Source organism: Tachysurus vachellii, chromosome 3 (genome assembly GCF_030014155.1).
Source record: "Tachysurus vachellii isolate PV-2020 chromosome 3, HZAU_Pvac_v1, whole genome shotgun sequence".
Lineage (NCBI taxonomy): Eukaryota > Metazoa > Chordata > Actinopteri > Siluriformes > Bagridae > Tachysurus > Tachysurus vachellii.
The window spans coordinates 9,665,327-9,683,604 of record NC_083462.1 but is presented as its reverse complement, the minus strand read 5'-3'; the positions used below and the strand labels follow the sequence as shown (position 1 = coordinate 9,683,604).

At 36.5% G+C, this 18,278-nt stretch overlaps 1 protein-coding gene across 6 annotated transcripts in view; it reads left to right on the top strand.

Annotated features, from left to right (window-relative positions):
- Positions 1-17,765, top strand: part of col16a1 (collagen, type XVI, alpha 1) — a 95,607-nt gene extending 77,842 nt beyond the window's left edge. For all 6 annotated transcript variants that reach the window (XM_060865668.1, XM_060865671.1, XM_060865669.1 and 3 more), the window contains 27 exons: positions 1,140-1,256; positions 1,530-1,568; positions 1,702-1,779; positions 4,384-4,428; positions 4,964-5,008; positions 6,528-6,581; positions 6,719-6,772; positions 6,998-7,051; positions 7,610-7,654; positions 7,802-7,855; positions 8,015-8,050; positions 8,136-8,198; positions 8,512-8,583; positions 8,776-8,829; positions 9,378-9,422; positions 9,619-9,663; positions 9,863-9,916; positions 10,510-10,563; positions 10,683-10,733; positions 10,839-10,928; positions 11,077-11,112; positions 11,244-11,288; positions 12,527-12,724; positions 13,269-13,332; positions 13,624-13,800; positions 13,904-13,981; positions 14,817-17,765. In XM_060865668.1, coding sequence (XP_060721651.1) covers positions 1,140-1,256; positions 1,530-1,568; positions 1,702-1,779; positions 4,384-4,428; positions 4,964-5,008; positions 6,528-6,581; positions 6,719-6,772; positions 6,998-7,051; positions 7,610-7,654; positions 7,802-7,855; positions 8,015-8,050; positions 8,136-8,198; positions 8,512-8,583; positions 8,776-8,829; positions 9,378-9,422; positions 9,619-9,663; positions 9,863-9,916; positions 10,510-10,563; positions 10,683-10,733; positions 10,839-10,928; positions 11,077-11,112; positions 11,244-11,288; positions 12,527-12,724; positions 13,269-13,332; positions 13,624-13,800; positions 13,904-13,981; positions 14,817-15,013 — 1,944 coding nt within the window. In that variant the 3' untranslated portion in view covers positions 15,014-17,765. The remainder of the gene's footprint in view (positions 1-1,139; positions 1,257-1,529; positions 1,569-1,701; positions 1,780-4,383; positions 4,429-4,963; positions 5,009-6,527; positions 6,582-6,718; positions 6,773-6,997; positions 7,052-7,609; positions 7,655-7,801; positions 7,856-8,014; positions 8,051-8,135; positions 8,199-8,511; positions 8,584-8,775; positions 8,830-9,377; positions 9,423-9,618; positions 9,664-9,862; positions 9,917-10,509; positions 10,564-10,682; positions 10,734-10,838; positions 10,929-11,076; positions 11,113-11,243; positions 11,289-12,526; positions 12,725-13,268; positions 13,333-13,623; positions 13,801-13,903; positions 13,982-14,816) is intronic.
- Positions 17,766-18,278: the final 513 nt, after the last annotated feature.

Below are 18,278 nucleotides of genomic sequence, written 5' to 3'. Positions count from 1 at the left end.
AAGTAATGTCACATGTATGTCATTATGTTTGTAATATCACATATATATATGTGTGTGTGTGTGTGTGTATACGTGTGTGTATTGTGCAAAAATGTAGTTCAGAAAAATCCAAACTTTAGTATTATTTGTTGTCCTTGTTGCACTGGCCTGAGTGGGCCCTCGGAAAGCTGAAGCACTTCACTGATTGCAACAGATAGAAAAGTCCATTGTTTTGATGGCTGAGGTCATTCACTATTTTCCTGGTCTTGGTCCAGCACCACTTACTGTAGATCGCTTCCAAACCTTCTGGTCAGGATGCTCTCAATAGTGCAGGTGTAGAAGGATCTTAGAAAGCAGTTTAACATCTCTAAGTAACAGGATATCACTTATTATGTAATAATTACAAAGTACAGACTTCTACCACAGATGCTCAATAAACATTTAAAAGAAACCCTCACGATACTAATGATCATGTCTTGAATAGCGACACATTTTTAATTTGTTCATTAGATTATGTGGTGCTTCAGTCATATAAGTCCCCATGAAAGTGTCGGTTCTTTAAAAGTGAAAATATTATGTTTTAGTGCATTAATATACCCTATCAATTAAATTAGGGCTAGAGCAAATGTCACACACATTGTCACAGATGATGTTATGGAAAATTAATCAACATATACTGAGCAATCAGATCTGAAAATTCAGCAGCACTGTGCTATAAGTAATATATCAAAAACTTGTCACTATGTTTTTATGATTGAGTAACATTTTAGTGACTTAATTGCATTTCACTCTCATGAGGCAGAAACTGTAGTGACCAAAAGTAATTATTCATCTCGTGTCAAGGGGTCACTGGTCACTCATGCATTAACGCCAATAATGTTTGCACATCTTAAACTTCAACTCAATCCATTCGTCATGCTCTGCTGTACTAGTGATTCTTTTGGTCTCAAAGCTAATATATGGGTGCATTTTATTTGGTTTCTGTTCATGCTTGCTGAACTGTGTAATGAATAAAATACTCCCGTGGGTGTGCCTCAGTGCCACACTAGACACTTTTCCTCACAAATACCTCTATATGCTGTGTACGTTGTTTTCTAAAAGGAAGCAGTGTGAGTACCTTTCAGTAGTTGTACGTCTGTCATGCATGTGCTCTGCTGTAGACGGACTGTGGAGACTGTTCCAAAGGCCTGCCAGGCGTACCTGGTGTACCTGACACTAAGCCTGATAAGAGAGATCATGGCAAGCCTGGAGTTATTTCTTTAGATGGATGTGAGAAGGTGAGTGAGTTTTTCACTGCACATTTTGTAACAATGGATGTACTTTTTCTTTTGGCCAGCGATTTTTTTTTTTTCATGAAATTGTAACTGTGAGTCTGAATTTTAAAATACCATATAACTGTATTTAAAAATATGCAGTATAGAATATCTCCACCAAGGTATTCTTCTTAGCCCTCGATACTGTTGTGGTACAGTTTTTGAGGTTCATTTTATTTACGGATGCATACAAATAAGCTTGTAACGTAATCCCAGTTTGTTTTTGATTTTTTTTAGTGTCTCGAGAGGCTGCAGGAAGAGGAACCACAGAGGCCTGTGAGTGTACCTAAAGCCTAGATAGATAGTCTGGATAGTATCTTTAAACATATTTGCTTTTATCATTTGATGCACTGTTTGCTGCAGCACATTCTTATGTCCCAATAATGTAGCATCTTGTGTCTACTTCTAGAATACCAACAACAGCCCTTGCCCAGGTGTGCAAGGGACACCGGGCATCCAAGGGCCACCCGGGATAAAAGGAGATCTGGTGAGAGCATGTTCACTTTGTAAAACTTGTTTTGTATTTTTTGCAGGACAGTTTTCCTTATCATCACTATATTTCACAGATGTTTTAACAAAACAACATACAATTAGTGTTCTCTTCTTGGTATACCTCATAGATGCACAGCCTCATTCCTGTAGATTTAACCTTTGTCCCAAATGCTAGACTGCAAGTCTGAATAGTCTTCTCATTAGAACTTCTACCATTTTGAGAAACCTCCAAAACACTATTTTACTGCAATCTAAAAAATCTTGGTCATTTACAGTGGTTATTAAGTTAGGATGGATCATTGTTGGGAAGTTCACAGCTGGCAAAAGCAGCCATCTGTATACTTTAATGTGTGTATGCACACACCTAACAAAGTGACTGTATCTGTGGTCATGTAGCCAATATTGCATAGGTCAGTCCCAGTTTTAAATACCAACCCACTGAAAGGAATGGGAAAGATACTCATGCCCATTGTGTTAGGACTCCAGTAAAAGGGTGAAATCCTCAGAAGAGCTAATAGTGAAGCATAATGGACAAAGGTCCTTGATCTTTACAGCTTCATCAATTGGCACCATCAGCAGTGACACTGACACCTTCCATGCTGCAGTGGCCACTACACAGATTTTGATGTACTCTTGGACATTACACTGTCTATGGAGTCCTGGTAGAAAGGCTTCTACTTTTGGAACTAGGAGGTGCACTGGATGATAGAGTATATAAAATTCACAGAACAGTTTCTACTTGAGACTATCAAGACCTCTTGAGTCCAGGAATGTTTCTTTAACTGCTGGTCACAACACTCGACCTGCCCTTCACTTCATAGGGCCAAACCCACAGGCAAAAGTTATTTTGGCCAAATCATTCAGTCCATTTGGTACAACAGATATATTCAGGGGGAATCTGCCATGGCATTCTCTCCACTATCAGTGGAGATCAGCAGATCAGCAAAAAAACAGACTACATTTTGGAGTACTCTATAACTACTTTGTGGTCTGATTTCTGATATTTTTTGTAAAATAGGCAGAATCACTGGAAGAGACAGAACTTAATATAGTCTACACTGAGGCCAGTTCAGAGTCATGACCTTAGAGATTGCTCAGCTCTGCTAGAGATAAACACAGTCAACCGTGAGTCACTTCGGCATCAGTATAAAAGTCCATATGTGCCCTGCCAAACGTTGATTATCTAGGACACCATTTCTGGGTGCAGCTTCTATAAGAGTTGTCATCACACATAGAGGCTTGCCCAATTTTCTATTGGTGAGCATGATAATGATTGTTGAGCCTGTAACACCTTTCATGTCAGGTTGGTTTGCAGTCTCAATGAATCTCCATAGCTTCACACTGATGAATTGTGTGGCATGCTTCTGTAGTTTTGCGGTTTTTTTTTCTGAGACCTCAGGGAGACAGGGTATTTCAATGTGTGTGAGAATGGACATGATAACCTAATGGTAACAGTGTTACAGACGGTAACAATCAGAGGATGAGTAAGATTTTAAATTGGAATACCTAGCCTCTGGGACATGGACCATACATATTCACTGACATGAACCGGATATGTGGCTGCAAGGTATGAATAACAACTGTCCTAACATACAGGACAGGCTGGCATTAGGCAATCAATGCAGCCCTTGCAAATCAGACACAAGACTGCTGAATAACCGTGTTCTGAACTCTAAGGTATAATATCTTGATCATGACTTTGTCCAAAAGGGCACAAACTTCTTGAAGCAGGGTGGCAAGCCTGAGGGTGTCATGTGGCCAGACCATTTGGCTATGATGGTTTCTATTTTCTGAGATGTGTGCTCTCTCCAGGAACTATTTGGCCACAGGCTCAAAGATCATCCCTGGCACATATGGATTGAATTGCATTTGAGCGGCAGTGCAGACTGAGTCATCCGCACTTGGCACTGACCATATACCAGATTGGCAGAGAGGGGCCATGCATCCTGGTCTTGGCATCCCACTGCCAGAAGCGAGGTTGTGATCAGAAAAGCTTTAGATCAGAGTAGTTGTTTATTTAAAATGGCTAATCTGAGGCAATGTGAGGCAATGTCATAAAACCCCAAAATTGCAGAATGACAAGCTGCTTGTAATCCAACATGTTGCCTTAGGTTTATACTACAGAGCCTGGGCACAACATTGTATAAGGTATAAAAACATAGTCTTTACTTTACTTGAAGCACTGATACTGCTTATATAGCAAGCTCAACAACAGGACAGTGGCACTATACTGAAGGAAGCCACTCAACCGTGTTAAGCCCATTTAGCCATAGGCTTTCTATTCGGGATTCTTAGGGAGCTGGAGGACTGAGCCAAAGCACAGACACAATTACCTTTAACTATTAGTTATTAACTATTAGTTAGCTGTTAACTAACTATCTCTTTTCCAGCTACAATTCGTTCAAGAAGAGAACTGTTGTTAAAGATACACATTTAATATTTGATCATGCTCCACTTATATTTGAATATTACAGGCAGGCATGTTGGATATCTTCAGCAAAGAGACTGGTCATTTCTCTTGTACTGTATTGGAAAATGTAAATATAGTATCATTTGTTAACATATGGTACCCTGCTCTGTGTCAATTTCTGTCTTCTAGGGGGACAGGGGTGAGAGGGGTCCACCTGGTCTTCCTGGAACCCCAGTAAGTCTGTGATTTTGATCTTGTGACTTTGACCATATCAAACTGGCAGTCTTTTCTTTCCTTGTTATCTCTTTCTGTCATCAAAATATTGAGTATATTTCCGTGTTCTCCATGCTTATCAAAGACCAGATGGTGGAAACGTGTGTCATTACAGAGCAAAAACATTCTCGTTTTAGAAGTGGAGCGGACGCTGGAGTGCTCTTCATGCCTCGATTTGGCCATTAACATTTAGTCCCAGTGCACTCTGCTTGTTTACGCAGGCCAGTTTGTTTCAGTTTGCCTGTTTTCTATTGGGAAGGATAAAATAGAGAAAAAAGCCATTGGTTTTTGCAGTGAGACCACAGAGCCCTCTTGTGTTTTACTTTAAAAGTGCAATGTAAGAAGAAACTGAGAAAGGACATTTGAGTAAGCACTATTTAAAGGATAATAAGTGAGATACTCCAATCTGTTTATTCATATCAAATTAGATTAGATTAGTGTTAGTCTTAATATATTCTAAATCATTTATTTTTTCTAAACTTCTTTCTTTCTTTAGGGTAATATTGGATTCCCTGGTCCTCAAGGCTCCCCTGGACTCCCAGTAAGTGTAGTTCACCCTCCACAAAGGCATGAGTACACACAAGTTCATTGCATACTTCTTAAACTTTTCTATCCTGCAGCGCAAAAAAGTGCAAAAAAAATCAAACTGTTCTGTTTATGAAAAACATGAAGTTGAGCGTGTTGCTCGCAGACTACTTGTAATCATTCTCTGAACATTTTTTTTATTAACAGAGTTTTGGGTTTTGAGACATAAGTGCAGTTTATGCCAGCATGGTTTCTGTTTTCATTGTGGCCCACTGTGACGTGTGCTCTATCTGCACTCTTTCATTTACATCAGTAGATGTTGAAATGTTTGAAATTTGCTGGCATGACTTTTCTTTTTTAGCATGGTAAAGCAGGAAATTGGGACGGTTAAGATTCTTGTTTCCTGAACTGAAATTTTCCTTGGCATTGATATGCAAATTGGCGGTGTTGCTTAGCCTCTAGGTGTCTCGTAAACAAGCTTTTAGATTACAAGAGAGTGAGACTGTCAAAAACACAGCCGTTGAAGGTTTTTCATTTCACCTTCTGCGTTGTGAAGAATAGGTTTCAGTATTGCATATAACCTAAAGATTGACCTGTTGAACCATTTTGATCAATAGCCCACACATCCCTGAAAGAGCTGCACACCTTTCAACACACTGTCTGTGTCACTTTATTACAAACATGACTGGGTGTTTTTCACGTTTTTAACTGCATTGTAGCTTAGAACATATCTGTTATTTAGAGCTGACTATAAGCACGTAGGAGCTTCATGTTGATATCTTTGCACAGTAAGCTTTTATCGATAAAACCATTAGCGATATCCCCATTAAGGAGGACGTTTAATGGATAACACTATCTGATATTTAGTACAGGTGCACATGTCTTTCATTATACATCTACTATAGCCAATAGGTATGTTTTGGCTTCTATGATAATAAAGGTAATATCTCTGCATCATTTGTTTGTTTACATGGAATACATGGTGGTGGGATCAATAATTCATCCACCCCATTACTGGGTCTCGCTTAGGAAGTAAATAATGAGATGGTGTCAGGATTCAGCACAGCGCATTAGCACCAAGCCCAGCAGAAATGAGATCTGAATGGCAAGACGCCATTATAATCCTCTCAAATCACGATGCAGAACGTAAAGCTATCTGAGAGATCCGGAAAGGGGCGCTTTTAAACTGTTGATGGTTGATGCTTGCATTACTGCACTTTGTTACCTTTATATACACGCTGTTATTTCAGAATGATAGCACAAGAGCAAATTTCCACAAGCCAACTTGTATAAAAGTTATGGTTGAAGAAAGAGGACTGGCTTAGCTGTTGCAGCTTTTCTTCTGACTTTATTCAGTTTCAGTAGCAAATCCTTTCAGCTATTTCATAGCTTTATTATTATTATTATTATTATTATTATTATTATTATTATTATTATTATTTATTTGTTTATTTATTTATTTATTTATTTATTAATTTATTTGTTTATTTATATTTTTTTCATATTTTTTTTTATTTTTTTTTTACAAATTATAGGGTCAGCAAGGGGAGAGAGGACCTCAAGGACTATCGGGACTGAAAGGAGAACAGGTTTGTATATTATTATGGTGTTTTTTGCATAAATGTATTGCAGTTTGTCTGTTCCTGAATATTTGTACAATATAATCTATAATGTTCTTTATTTACATGACTTTCTTGATTTGTTTTGTATTGTTTTTTTTTTCCAGGGTCCACCTGGAACTCCTGGATACCCAGGAACCATGGGACCACCTGGACTTCCAGTAAGTAGCTGTACAGTACTTGTCCCTTGATACAGTATTTTGCTGACATACTGTATATTTTTTTTTTTACATTTGTTTGTTTTTTCCACCCAGTATGTGGAAAAGGGTGCATGTAATTGATGGGTTTTATTTTAAGGGCTGTTTTTATAAATATTGCTCTAATTAGTTGTGTGTCCCAGTCTGTTTGATGAGCTGACTAACACATTCTTACTTCTGTTGCTTTAGGGACTTAAAGGAGAACGAGGAAGTCCAGGCTCTGCAGCGCAGAAAGGGGAATCCGTATGAATAATTTCTGTTCATTTGTCTAATAATTAAAGAAATTAATCACAATTGGACATGCTATAATGGGAAAATAATCATTTACAGTTGGTGCGATTTGAAGGTGTGGGCCGTTAATAATGGAAAGTTGATTATCTGTTTATAGTCAGATTTAGACTGCATTATCATGAATACTTGCATTATATCAGCTATAAATAGTAGTTCTAACACCATTTCTCTTTCTGGAACTCAAACATCTCGAGTCCTGACTCCTGATGACTCTTTTTGACCAATTGAAATTACAGAACCTTGAGACTCTTTTCAGGATTGTTACACATTTCGTTTGAAAACTTTACAGAATCGATGATTATACTGTAAATACGTCCTTGTGAAGAAGATGTTACCCTAGAAATGATTACATTAAACTGGGCATCAACCAATATTTAGAATTCCAGCAGTCAGAATTTTGTGAAATCAAAATCAAAACCAATCATTTGCAAGTGCTTTATTAATTAATAATGTTCACCTATGAAGACATTGACGTGAAGCTGATACCTCATGCTTGGTTTGTACCTTTAGGGCCCACCAGGATTTCCAGGTCATCAGGGACCACAAGGCCCAGCTGTAAGAAAGCAGTCTCTCTACTTTTATAAAACACTGCTGTTTATCACATTTGTACAGTCTTGTATACGGAGGTATACAACTGCTGTATATTTTAACTTCCTTGTAAAACTGTTTGTTTGGTTTGTGTCTGTCTGTGCGTTTGTTTAGGGTCCCAAAGGAGAAGGAGGAATGACAGGAGCCATGGGACTGAAGGGAGATCAGGTAAGATAGATCTCTCAACTTGAATCAAACTGCTTTTGTCATAAAACAGACTGCCATATTTTCATGTTTTTTTTTTTTTGTTTTTTTGTTTTTTTTTAGCTCTAGCACTTTTCAGTAATCCAGCTGTATCTATTACTCTTTTATTACTATTCTTTTTAGGGTTTTCCAGGACCACCAGGATTCCCAGGACAACAGGTAGAAACAGATTTCTGAGGCATTGTTTTCATTGTATTGCTTATCTATGGATCTCCCAGAGACTAAAAGCTGATTGCGTGTTTAGGGAGCTCCAGGAATCCCAGGAAAAATCGGTCCTGCTGGACCACCAGGACCAAAGGCAGATCAGGCAAGTAGCCTTATTAGATTAGTTTATTTTAATATACAAGTTATAATACGGTGCTAAATTGCTGGTACATTTTAAACACAATTTCACTTTTTTATATGTCACATATGCTATCATTATTTTTCAGTATATGCTAATATTAGTTATATTATATTAGTATATAAGATTATAGCAAACATGCTATAAAATATTGCATAAGCGCATTTCAGTTATCTATTTTAACAGTTACAAATAAAATAAAAAATGCACCCTAGCATGTAGTTGTTTTTACTGATTTGTGTGTTTGTAATTTAATCAATTATATCTGATTGTCTAGGGAAGTCCAGGACTTCAGGGTCCACAGGGACCTACAGGCCCTCCGGGACCTTCTGGAGGACCAGGATTGCAGGTAAGGTGCCAGGAAAATCTCTGAAACTGTAACATCTGTATAGCTGACATGGCACTTCATTCTTCAGAACCAATGTCCTGGGGAAGTATATAGTAAAGATGTACAGCCTGGTATCTGTAACTAAATGTGTTTGTCATTTGTTTGCACTTGTTTATGCATGTGTGTTTGTGCTTGGCTTACAAATCTGTGCAGGGTGCACCTGGGATGGATGGCCTTGATGGGAAAGATGGAAAACCAGGACTGAGGGTTAGAATAACAATGTCACATTGTTTGTTTCAGATATTTATCCTGTACTATTTCTGACAGCTCAAAATGATCTGACAGCTTTTTTTTGTGGTCAAGTTTAACATTTATGGGATTAATTTTAATTACATTTCTTTCATTTTAATTTAATTTAATTTATTTACTTATTTTTTTTATTATTAGTTTTAGCTTAATTTGTCTATTGGCAGCTTTAGCATTGTTTTTTATTAAAAGATTTGTTTACTTTTTTATTTATAAAGCTTTTATACTTTAACTTTTTTGGGGGGGGTAATTTTTAGTTGGATATTTTATTTATTTATTTTAATCTTTGAAATAATAATTGTAGACATATTTGTCATAATAATTAGTAATATTGATTATGGACAAAATATTTATTTTTAAATTCTGACTCATTTAGTTGTTTGTCTGTCTGTCTATTTATTATTATCTAATAATAATAATAATAATAATAATAATAATAATTATTATTATTATTATTATTATTATTATTATTTGTATTATTATTATTATTATCTCTTTTCAACATACAGGGTGATCCAGGCCTACCTGGCCCTATTGGCCCCAGGGGAATCCCGGTATGTGTGAGGATCTTCATCTGTTCATCTATTCTTGATAGAGGAATCTATTTTTTTATCTCAGTAGCAAATTAATGGAACATCACGTCTGGACATTAAATCCTCTAAAAAATTCAGATTTGGACTTGACAGATGGCTTGTTCGCTTGTGTGGCTGCTTGTACATGCTGATGATTTGGTGCTTTTCTTCATGGCAGGGATTCAAAGGCATAAAAGGACATACAGGCCTTCCAGGACTGAAAGTGAGAAATGGATTATTCATTTTATAATCACTTTTAATGTACAAAAAACTCATTCCCAGCTCTTCTGGTTTTAACTCTTAAAACAAAATATAAGAAAAATATTCTTCTTTATTTACTTTGAAATTTTCACCCCATCTGTAAATTTTAAAACTGTTTGTTTGTTTGTTCTATTTTTTTTTCCTTGCTTTGTTTTCTACAGGGAGATGTCGGACCTCAAGGCCCACCTGGAGCAGCAGGTAGATCAGGACTTGAGGTGGGTACTATGGCATTAAAATAATAATTACAATAGATGACTGACTTCACCACACAGAGTTTTTCAGCAAACATGGTCATTAAAACACAGCTTAATATGTATTGCTTGCATGATTTGAATTCATAAGCATGGATCAGTCATGCGAATGAAGAAGCACTTCAGTTTAACAAGCAATGAGCATTGAGACATGGGAACTTCACCTTGAACACACTTTGCCAGCGTTTACATTTTTTTTCAAGAGTCAAGCTGCTTTTGGAGATTTTGGGGTGAGGATAAAAGAGCTTTCTAAACTATGGTTGGCCAACACAATAAATAAAGTGTCTAAAATACAATAATAGTTTTATATTCTGTTTGGGTTTAAAGCTTACTAAAAGAGGAACAATATTAAAAAGAATTTGTCCTGTTTTATCGTTTTCTTAATGATGCTACTCTGCTTTGTTCTATGGAAAAATTTGTAATAGAAAATAAGGACTGAAGAAGGAAAGTACAGTGTGAAAATCATAACATGCATCATAAAGTTTTACAGATTTTATTTTCTGTAGCTGAATTATAGAACTATATTTCATTCTTCTGTGTTTGATCTATTCTTACAGGGTGACCCTGGTCCACCAGGACCACAAGGACCACCTGGTGCTCCAGGACATCTGGTACCTGTTAAACAATTCCTGCTTCCTTATTTGTTTCCTTATTTAAAAAAAAAAAAAAAACATAAAAGCACAAATGACAACATATGTGCGGTTAAGTGTTTACTTAATTCTCTCTGCAGGGTTCTGCAGGTCCGGCAGGTCCACCAGGACCAGCTGGAGCTCCCGGCACGGTGAGTGAACAAGCCAAACAAGATGCTTTAATGTGCTAATAATAGGCTGATATGATTAACATATAATACACATGTTTGGAGAGTGATCCTACTGTTAACATGCAGGGTATTCAAGGTGACAAGGGGGAGGCTGGAGAAAGAGGGCTGCCAGGAATGCCTGGGCCTCCAGGAGCCCCTGGGCATCCAGGACAGATGGTTGGTATTTGTAATTATTTAAAAACTGGTCATAAATTCACACGAAAACTTAACCATTTTATATTAAACTGAAGATTTATTTATTTATTTATTTATTTATTTATTTATTTATTTATTTATTTATTTATTGTGCTTTTATTTGTCTCAGGGAGAACCAGGGAGTGATGGTGCAGCAGGGAAAGATGTAAGTCATGTTTATTATTAATGTAAGCCTGTTTTTACTGTCAGCTAAATAGCCACTTTATCTGCATGTTTCCAAAAGATTCAAACTGACTAATAATTTTCTCTCATGTACCTTCTTAACCTGGTGTATAGGGAACACCAGGTCTGCCAGGAGAAACTGGTCCACAAGGACAGAAGGTGTGTGTATGTGTGTGTGGTGTGTGTGTGTGTGTGTGTGTGTGTGTGTTCCTTTCCCCCTCTTTTATACAGGACATCCATCATAAATATCCCTCAGCTATGTTCAGATTTACAGTCAGGCTTAATGATTGTAGCTGTTGCTCTAAATGCAGAGCATCTACAGGTAGATTAGATTCCAGTTTTGCCATGAAGGTTGTTCTGACTTACAGTTATTACTAAATGTGTTGGTATAATCAGTCCTGCCACAGACATTATTTAAAATACCGTTTTCTATTTATTTTATTTCACATTTAGATTTCCCTATTATTATTATTATTATTATTATTATTATTATTATTATTATTATTATTATTATTATTAAAAACTTCATCAAACTTCAAAACAAGACTGCTAATAGCATTGCTTTCATAAAATATTCACTTGCTAGATCATGGATGTGGCTTTGGTACTAAAGATGTCACTGACATAATTCACTGACTTTCTGACTTACTGAACATTCAGATGATACATAAAGTAAAGTGGGAGCTAAGTTTATGAACTACAAAAAAAAGCAGTATAAATATTTAAAAAAATATTTTCAAGTTCACTTTATGGGGCAGTGGTGGCTCAAGTGGTTAAGGCTCTGGGTTGATGAATGGAGGATTAGGCTTCAAGCCTCAGCATTGCCAAGCTGCCACTTTTGGGCCCTTGAGCAAGGCCCTCAACCCTCAGCTGTATCATAGCTGCCCCTGCACTCCGACCCGAACTTCCTCAGTTGTGATATGTGAAGAAAATAATTCTACTGTGCCGCATTGTATATGTGGCGATAATAAAGGCTTCTAGGCTCCCATTCCGTTCCGCTCCGTTCCTTATGCCACTCTGAAGTACACCGTTAGTAATGGCACATAATATTGTAAAGGACCATTAAATAAACTACAGAGTCAAAGTTAAATGCTTTCAGAAACTAGAAAAAAAAAAAGGCAAGGATTAAAAGAGGAGAATATAGAAGTAGGAAATACAGAAACAAGGCTTGGACTTCTGGAAAAAAAGCAGCATGAGACTATAGAGCAAGCCGTGACACACATAAACAATTTAAACAAGGACTAACACAAAACAGATAAACATGGTCAGGCAACAAGCCAATGTGATGGAAAGAAATCTGTGATCCTTTTTTATAGTGGCCAACATAGAACAAAGTGAGATTATTGACTAAAGAGTACATAATAGTGTTTCATGCCACTGTGTGTTACCTCCTGCAGGGTGAGGCAGGGACTTCAGGCCTGAGGGGTCCTCCAGGAGAACGTGGTCGTCCTGGACCCCCTGGAGGAGCAGGATACCAATCTAAAGATTCAGGAATAGGAGTAATGGGACCCGCTGGTCCTCGTGGTGAGAGAGGAAGCCCTGGAGCACCTGGACAGTCTGGACCTGCTGGACAACCAGGAATGCCAGGAAATGATGTAAGACACTCTCTTTTCTTAGAAAAAAGTTTTTTTGAAGCCCCAGCCCAAGCTTTGGGATCTTTTTATTAACAGAAATAAGATTTAGGGTATGTGATATCATCATTTTGTTATTTACAGATATTAGCAGTAAAAAGCTGCATTCTAAAAAGAATAAATAATAACTAAATAATAAATAATAAATAATTCTATAAAGAATAAATAATAACTCTCCTCAGCTGTCCTCAGCATCAGCACACTGGCACATCAAAAATGTGTCATGTTGCACACCACATCTTGCACTAGTCCGCTACCAGCTGCTGACTTTGAATGCCTCCTGTTGCACGTGTACAATATCAAGGAAGCATTGTAGAGTCTTCATACTTATATTTATTGCTTGAGCGTATTTTATTGTGTATTTATTTGCGTAATGTCTGTATGGATGTTGCACCGTTTGACCTGTGAGACATGACATCTCGTTCCACTGCATGTCTCAACATGTAGCGAAATGACAAATAAAGAAACTTGAACTTGATAAATAATCATATTTTTTCTTCTTTTTCAGGCTGTTGTCAACTATGATGAAATCAAGTCTTTCATCAGACAGCAGGTTATTAAGATCTTTGATGGTGAGACCAACTTCTGTGTAGCCAAGAACAAAAAGAGAAATTAGAAAGTTCTAAAAAAAAAAATTAATTAAATGTTAATATTGCCTAATAATGTTGTCTAAATTGCAGTCATACCGAGAGATTAAAATGAATGTTGAAATTATGTAGAAATGATCAATAGTCAGCCTGGTAAGGTCATTATTTTGGTTAGGAGCAGCACTGAGTGTTATTGTGATTTTTTTTTTTTTTTTTATGTGTATTAAAGTAATTTGTCATTGACTAATGCTTACTCATCGGCACTCATCTCCTCAGAGCGAATGGCCTATTACATGTCGCGCATGCAGATGCCAGTGGAAATGGTAGCATCCCCAGGTAGACCTGGACCCCCAGGCAAAGACGGCACTCCAGGAAGAGCAGGACCTCCAGGGCTTCCAGGGCGTCCAGGACAGTTCGGGCGAGAGGGTAGACAAGGACCTGTGGGCCCTCAGGGTAAAATGAGCTCTCCTCTCATTTTTCTACAGATTAAGCAGATTTCTTGCTTAAGATGAGTGCTTGACTTCTGACTAGAATGGATTTTTGTTTGCATCTGCAGGTCCTCCAGGTGTCAAGGGAGAAAAAGGAGATAAAGGTTTAGGAGAGATGGGAGACAGCGGACCCCCTGGGGCTCCAGGTTAGAATGTGGTAATCTGTAATGATAAAAAGTTGCATTTTTTTTTCCAAATATGAAAAAGAAATTCAAAGCCTTGCACATTATTATTGCAAATTATTATATAGCTTTATGAGTAATTTTGGTGTATATGAAAATATATGTAATTAATAGTAATAGAGGTCTTTAAGCATTATTTAAGGAATAATGCACTTGGGCATGTGATGTATGGCAAAGTTGATTATTTTCCTAAAACATCCTGAATCATTTTATTTCTCTTGAGTTATTATTTAATGTGTAGCACTTTTGATACAAGTTAGTTCCACAAGTAAGTTTCACTTACATTATAGCAGTTATAAACACTCACCAGCTTATTCTATTTTCTGGTTTCTAGGTAAAATAACAAGCTTCATTTTTATTTTTATTTGTCACATAAAGTGACAGATTATAATCTTTAGAGGAAGTAAAAAAAAAACGAAGCTTGTTATGTTACCAAGAAACCAAAAAGCACAAAGGAAGCACAAAGGAAAAATGACTGACCATTACAAACACACTGGAGATTCCTCACAGAAAACACAAATTCAAATTTAATACATTTTCTTAAATCTCTTTTTGTAAAATAAGCATGTTTAACTTTAGCCTGTCATACAAGTCTCTGTGAATGAGCTGTTGCTATAGTAATGCTAATTTATTAGAATAAAATATTAGAACTGATTAGTTATCCATAATTATTCAGCACCTTCAGTACGCTCAATAATTGCAAAGAAAAAAAATATTTATTTATATTTCTTCATATCACACATAGTCTTTGCTATCTTTATAATTCAATCCTCTTTGTTCTTCTTTTTTTTAAATTTAGGTGTTCCTGGACCCCCTGGTTATGGTAAAATAGGACCACCAGGCCCCACGGGTCAGCAGGGCATCCCTGGAATCCCTGGACCACCAGGACCATCTGGATCAAAGGGTAAAGATGGCCGTTGCCATCCATCTGACTGCATGAGTGGACCTGTGGATTACAGTCCTAAGGGCCCACAAATGAAAGGGCCCATGTATTAGAGAGAGATGAATGAGAGTGAGGGGGTAAAAGGTAAGAAATTAGGGAAAAAATTACAAGAGCCAAAGATCAACTATACCAAATCTGCCTGCTATGTGCCTTTGATATGATGGAGAACCAATGGAGCTAAAGAGCATTTTTGTCAATATAATCATGGCTGGGCCAGATTGGTTTACAAGCTATCTCTATAAGGTACCCAAAATGTTCCCTTCAACTCCAAGTGCTAATGTGAGTGAAGCCTCTTTCTCAGAGTTCAACTTTCTCTTTAACAAAGCTTGAATGAAAACTCCTACATTAAGAACCCTGAACACAGATGCCATAATTTCTTCATACCTTGTGTTTTTACTTCATCATCATGTAAAAGTAAGTAGACAGGCAATCATTGACACAGGTTATTTTTAGTGTTATGATTCACTGAATTTGACATTTGAAAAAAAACAAAACAGCATTTTTTACCATTTCAGATTCATTTGTTGCATTAAAATAGCAAAGCAATATAAAAGCATCACACTTGGGAGCCCAAAGTCTATGGCACACCTTTTCTAATGCAGAACTCATGCCAAAAGGGACATCAACACATTCCTTACTGGACTATCACTACCTTGAACATATGATCTGTGCTTCATTGGCCGTGATGATGTTGTCTCTTTAAAGTTCAGCTATTAAGCTGGTTTCACACTGTTCCCAGAAAATTCACAGCTGTGATTTTAAACACATTCTCTTTGATGCGGTACGCCCAAGATCATCTAAAGTTCAAATGCTTTCAACTTTTACGTGACACTTTGCTGGGCACAGCCATTAGCGGGCCAGGAGGCATGGTATTTTGCTCAGAGAAAGATGGAAGAACTAATAAAATTTCTTCTTCCTTCTCTCCAGAGAGCAGCATCCACTTTTGTGCTCAACCCAGCGCAACACTATCCATTTGTCACAACTGCATCATCACAGTTTGAAGCCAGCTTGATTCTTTGCCAATGTTTACTTTTTGTTCCATCATTTTAGTACCGAAATGCTTCTGCAAATCATTTTCATCATTGTTTTCTTGGGTTTTTGTGGTAGCTGATGAATATTGCGCTTTTTTTTATTGCCTTCATGCCCCAAAACTGACTTAAAAGTAATGATCTCAAATTTGATTTGAACCAGATTCTAAATTTTGGAACTTGCCATTCTCCATTGTCCTAGCATTATGATGTAGCTTGATGTAAAGGCACAAATGAGATATAATTATTCCTGTTTTCTTTGAGGCCTTATGTTGTACATATTTGTATTTATATGTAATGGCTTTTTATAATACATTTTGAACAGATTGGCATGTCGGCATTTCAGTCCTTCCTTTTGCGTCTCAGATAATGTGGTATTTGTAATAGCGTTTCAGAAATAGATTTTTGTAAGTTGGTTGAATTTATATAAATCGAAGTTAATAATAACTTGGATTGCATATTTCAGAGACCGTCATATTTATTTGAGTTTTATGTCAGGTGTCTCTCTTTGACCTTGTACATTGACACATTTGAGACCTCTGCCACTTTATATATTTTTTAAACTTGAATATTTTTTTCTGATATAGTCAACCACTTTCAGGTTAAACCGATTGTTCCTTCTAGATAGAGATTCATTCGCTTTTGACATGCGCTCATCAGGTAGAATTTCCTTCGCTCCTTGTCCACAGTGAGAAAGCCACATGCTTCAAACACCATCATCTACGGTTTTGAGTTTTCATTTCATAATCTAAAAGCTTTTCTGATCCCATGCCATTCAGCGTGTTGCTGTGTCAGCCAGGCTCCGACAAGATCCATTAACCATCAGCACTTTATCCTCTCTGTCAGACCTTCAGCTTCTGTGTGTTTCTGTACTTTTGTACTTGTATATGTGGCTGTCAGGTGACCGGATGTCCTCACATATGTAGATGAATTTCTAAATTATCCATTTATCAGGATTGTTGAGCTTTTGCTCTCTTCAAAAATAGAAAGTCAAGTAGTGTGATTTATTTTAGGACTGAAAAAAAAAGTCACGTGTGAGTAAAGGTCAGCTCATGGTCCTTACAAGTACAGCAATACAGGAATGTCTGTGTTTGTGTGTGTGTGTGTGTGTGTGTGTGTGTGTGTGTGTGTGTGTGTGTTTAAGAGAGAGAGAGAGAGTGTGAGGTAATGTGGTTTGTCAGATTTTATCTAACATGGTACTACTTAAAGATGCACTATGTAAGAATACAATGTAATAGCTTTATTAGCTTTATTTCCAAACTTGTTTGTATAGCAAACACCATCAAATTTATAGCTCTAATAAAATCTGTGTGTGTAATATGTTACAAATCCATTTAATATTAGAAATCAATGAAACTGAAATTAATATAACCATTTCTGGAAATTCAAATGAAATATGCTAATATCGTCTTATGTTAAAACTCTAAACTTAAAATTATTGCATAGTGCATCTATAAATCCATCCGTTGTGCCATTAAGGCCACCATCGACTTTGTACGTTTCTTCATATGTTGAGTTTCAGTGAAATTAAAGAGATGGCTAAATTTACATTATTATTGCTACCAAAGGTTTTTGATTGACAGTAAACATCTTTGATTTTTTTGATCATCTTTTTATTCTATTTTATATGCTTTATAATAGCCTACAAAAAAAGCAATTTAAAAAAATGCCACCATTACATATAGATCCAATTGTGTCATCCATGTGTTAGCTGTTTGTGTGCAATTTTTTTTAAAGAAAACTAAGAAAAGCAATAAAGTTCTTTTTTTAAAGCAGATTGTTATGGATTTGTTCATTGAAATGCCAACTGTAACCATCCAAGCAGTAATGTCTATTGATCATTGCAGAGGTTGGGAAAGTTCTGGAAGTTCCTTCAGCAGCTCTGAAAGTACAGTATTTCTGAAAGTAGCACTTTAAGAGAAACAAAAACTATACATTTCTACAAATGAAAATGTTTCACAATAATTGTTTTTTAATTTAGTTTTTTCCCCCCACAATAATTATTTAATAATAAATCATTTGTTTTTAATTGTTTATACTGCTTTCACCAAGCAAAGTCTAGAATTTATGATATTTCATGGATTTATATTCATAAATATTCACAACCATATTCGAAACAAACACCACACTCCATACACTCCATTGATCTGGAAGTACAAGTTATTATTTATTATGCAGAAGATTCTCTAATTAAGATATGTTCTCATAAACCATATCCTGTTTATATAAATTTTGGATGATTCATATCATTTTCAAATGAAAGCACATTGAAATTCCTGCAGATTTTTTG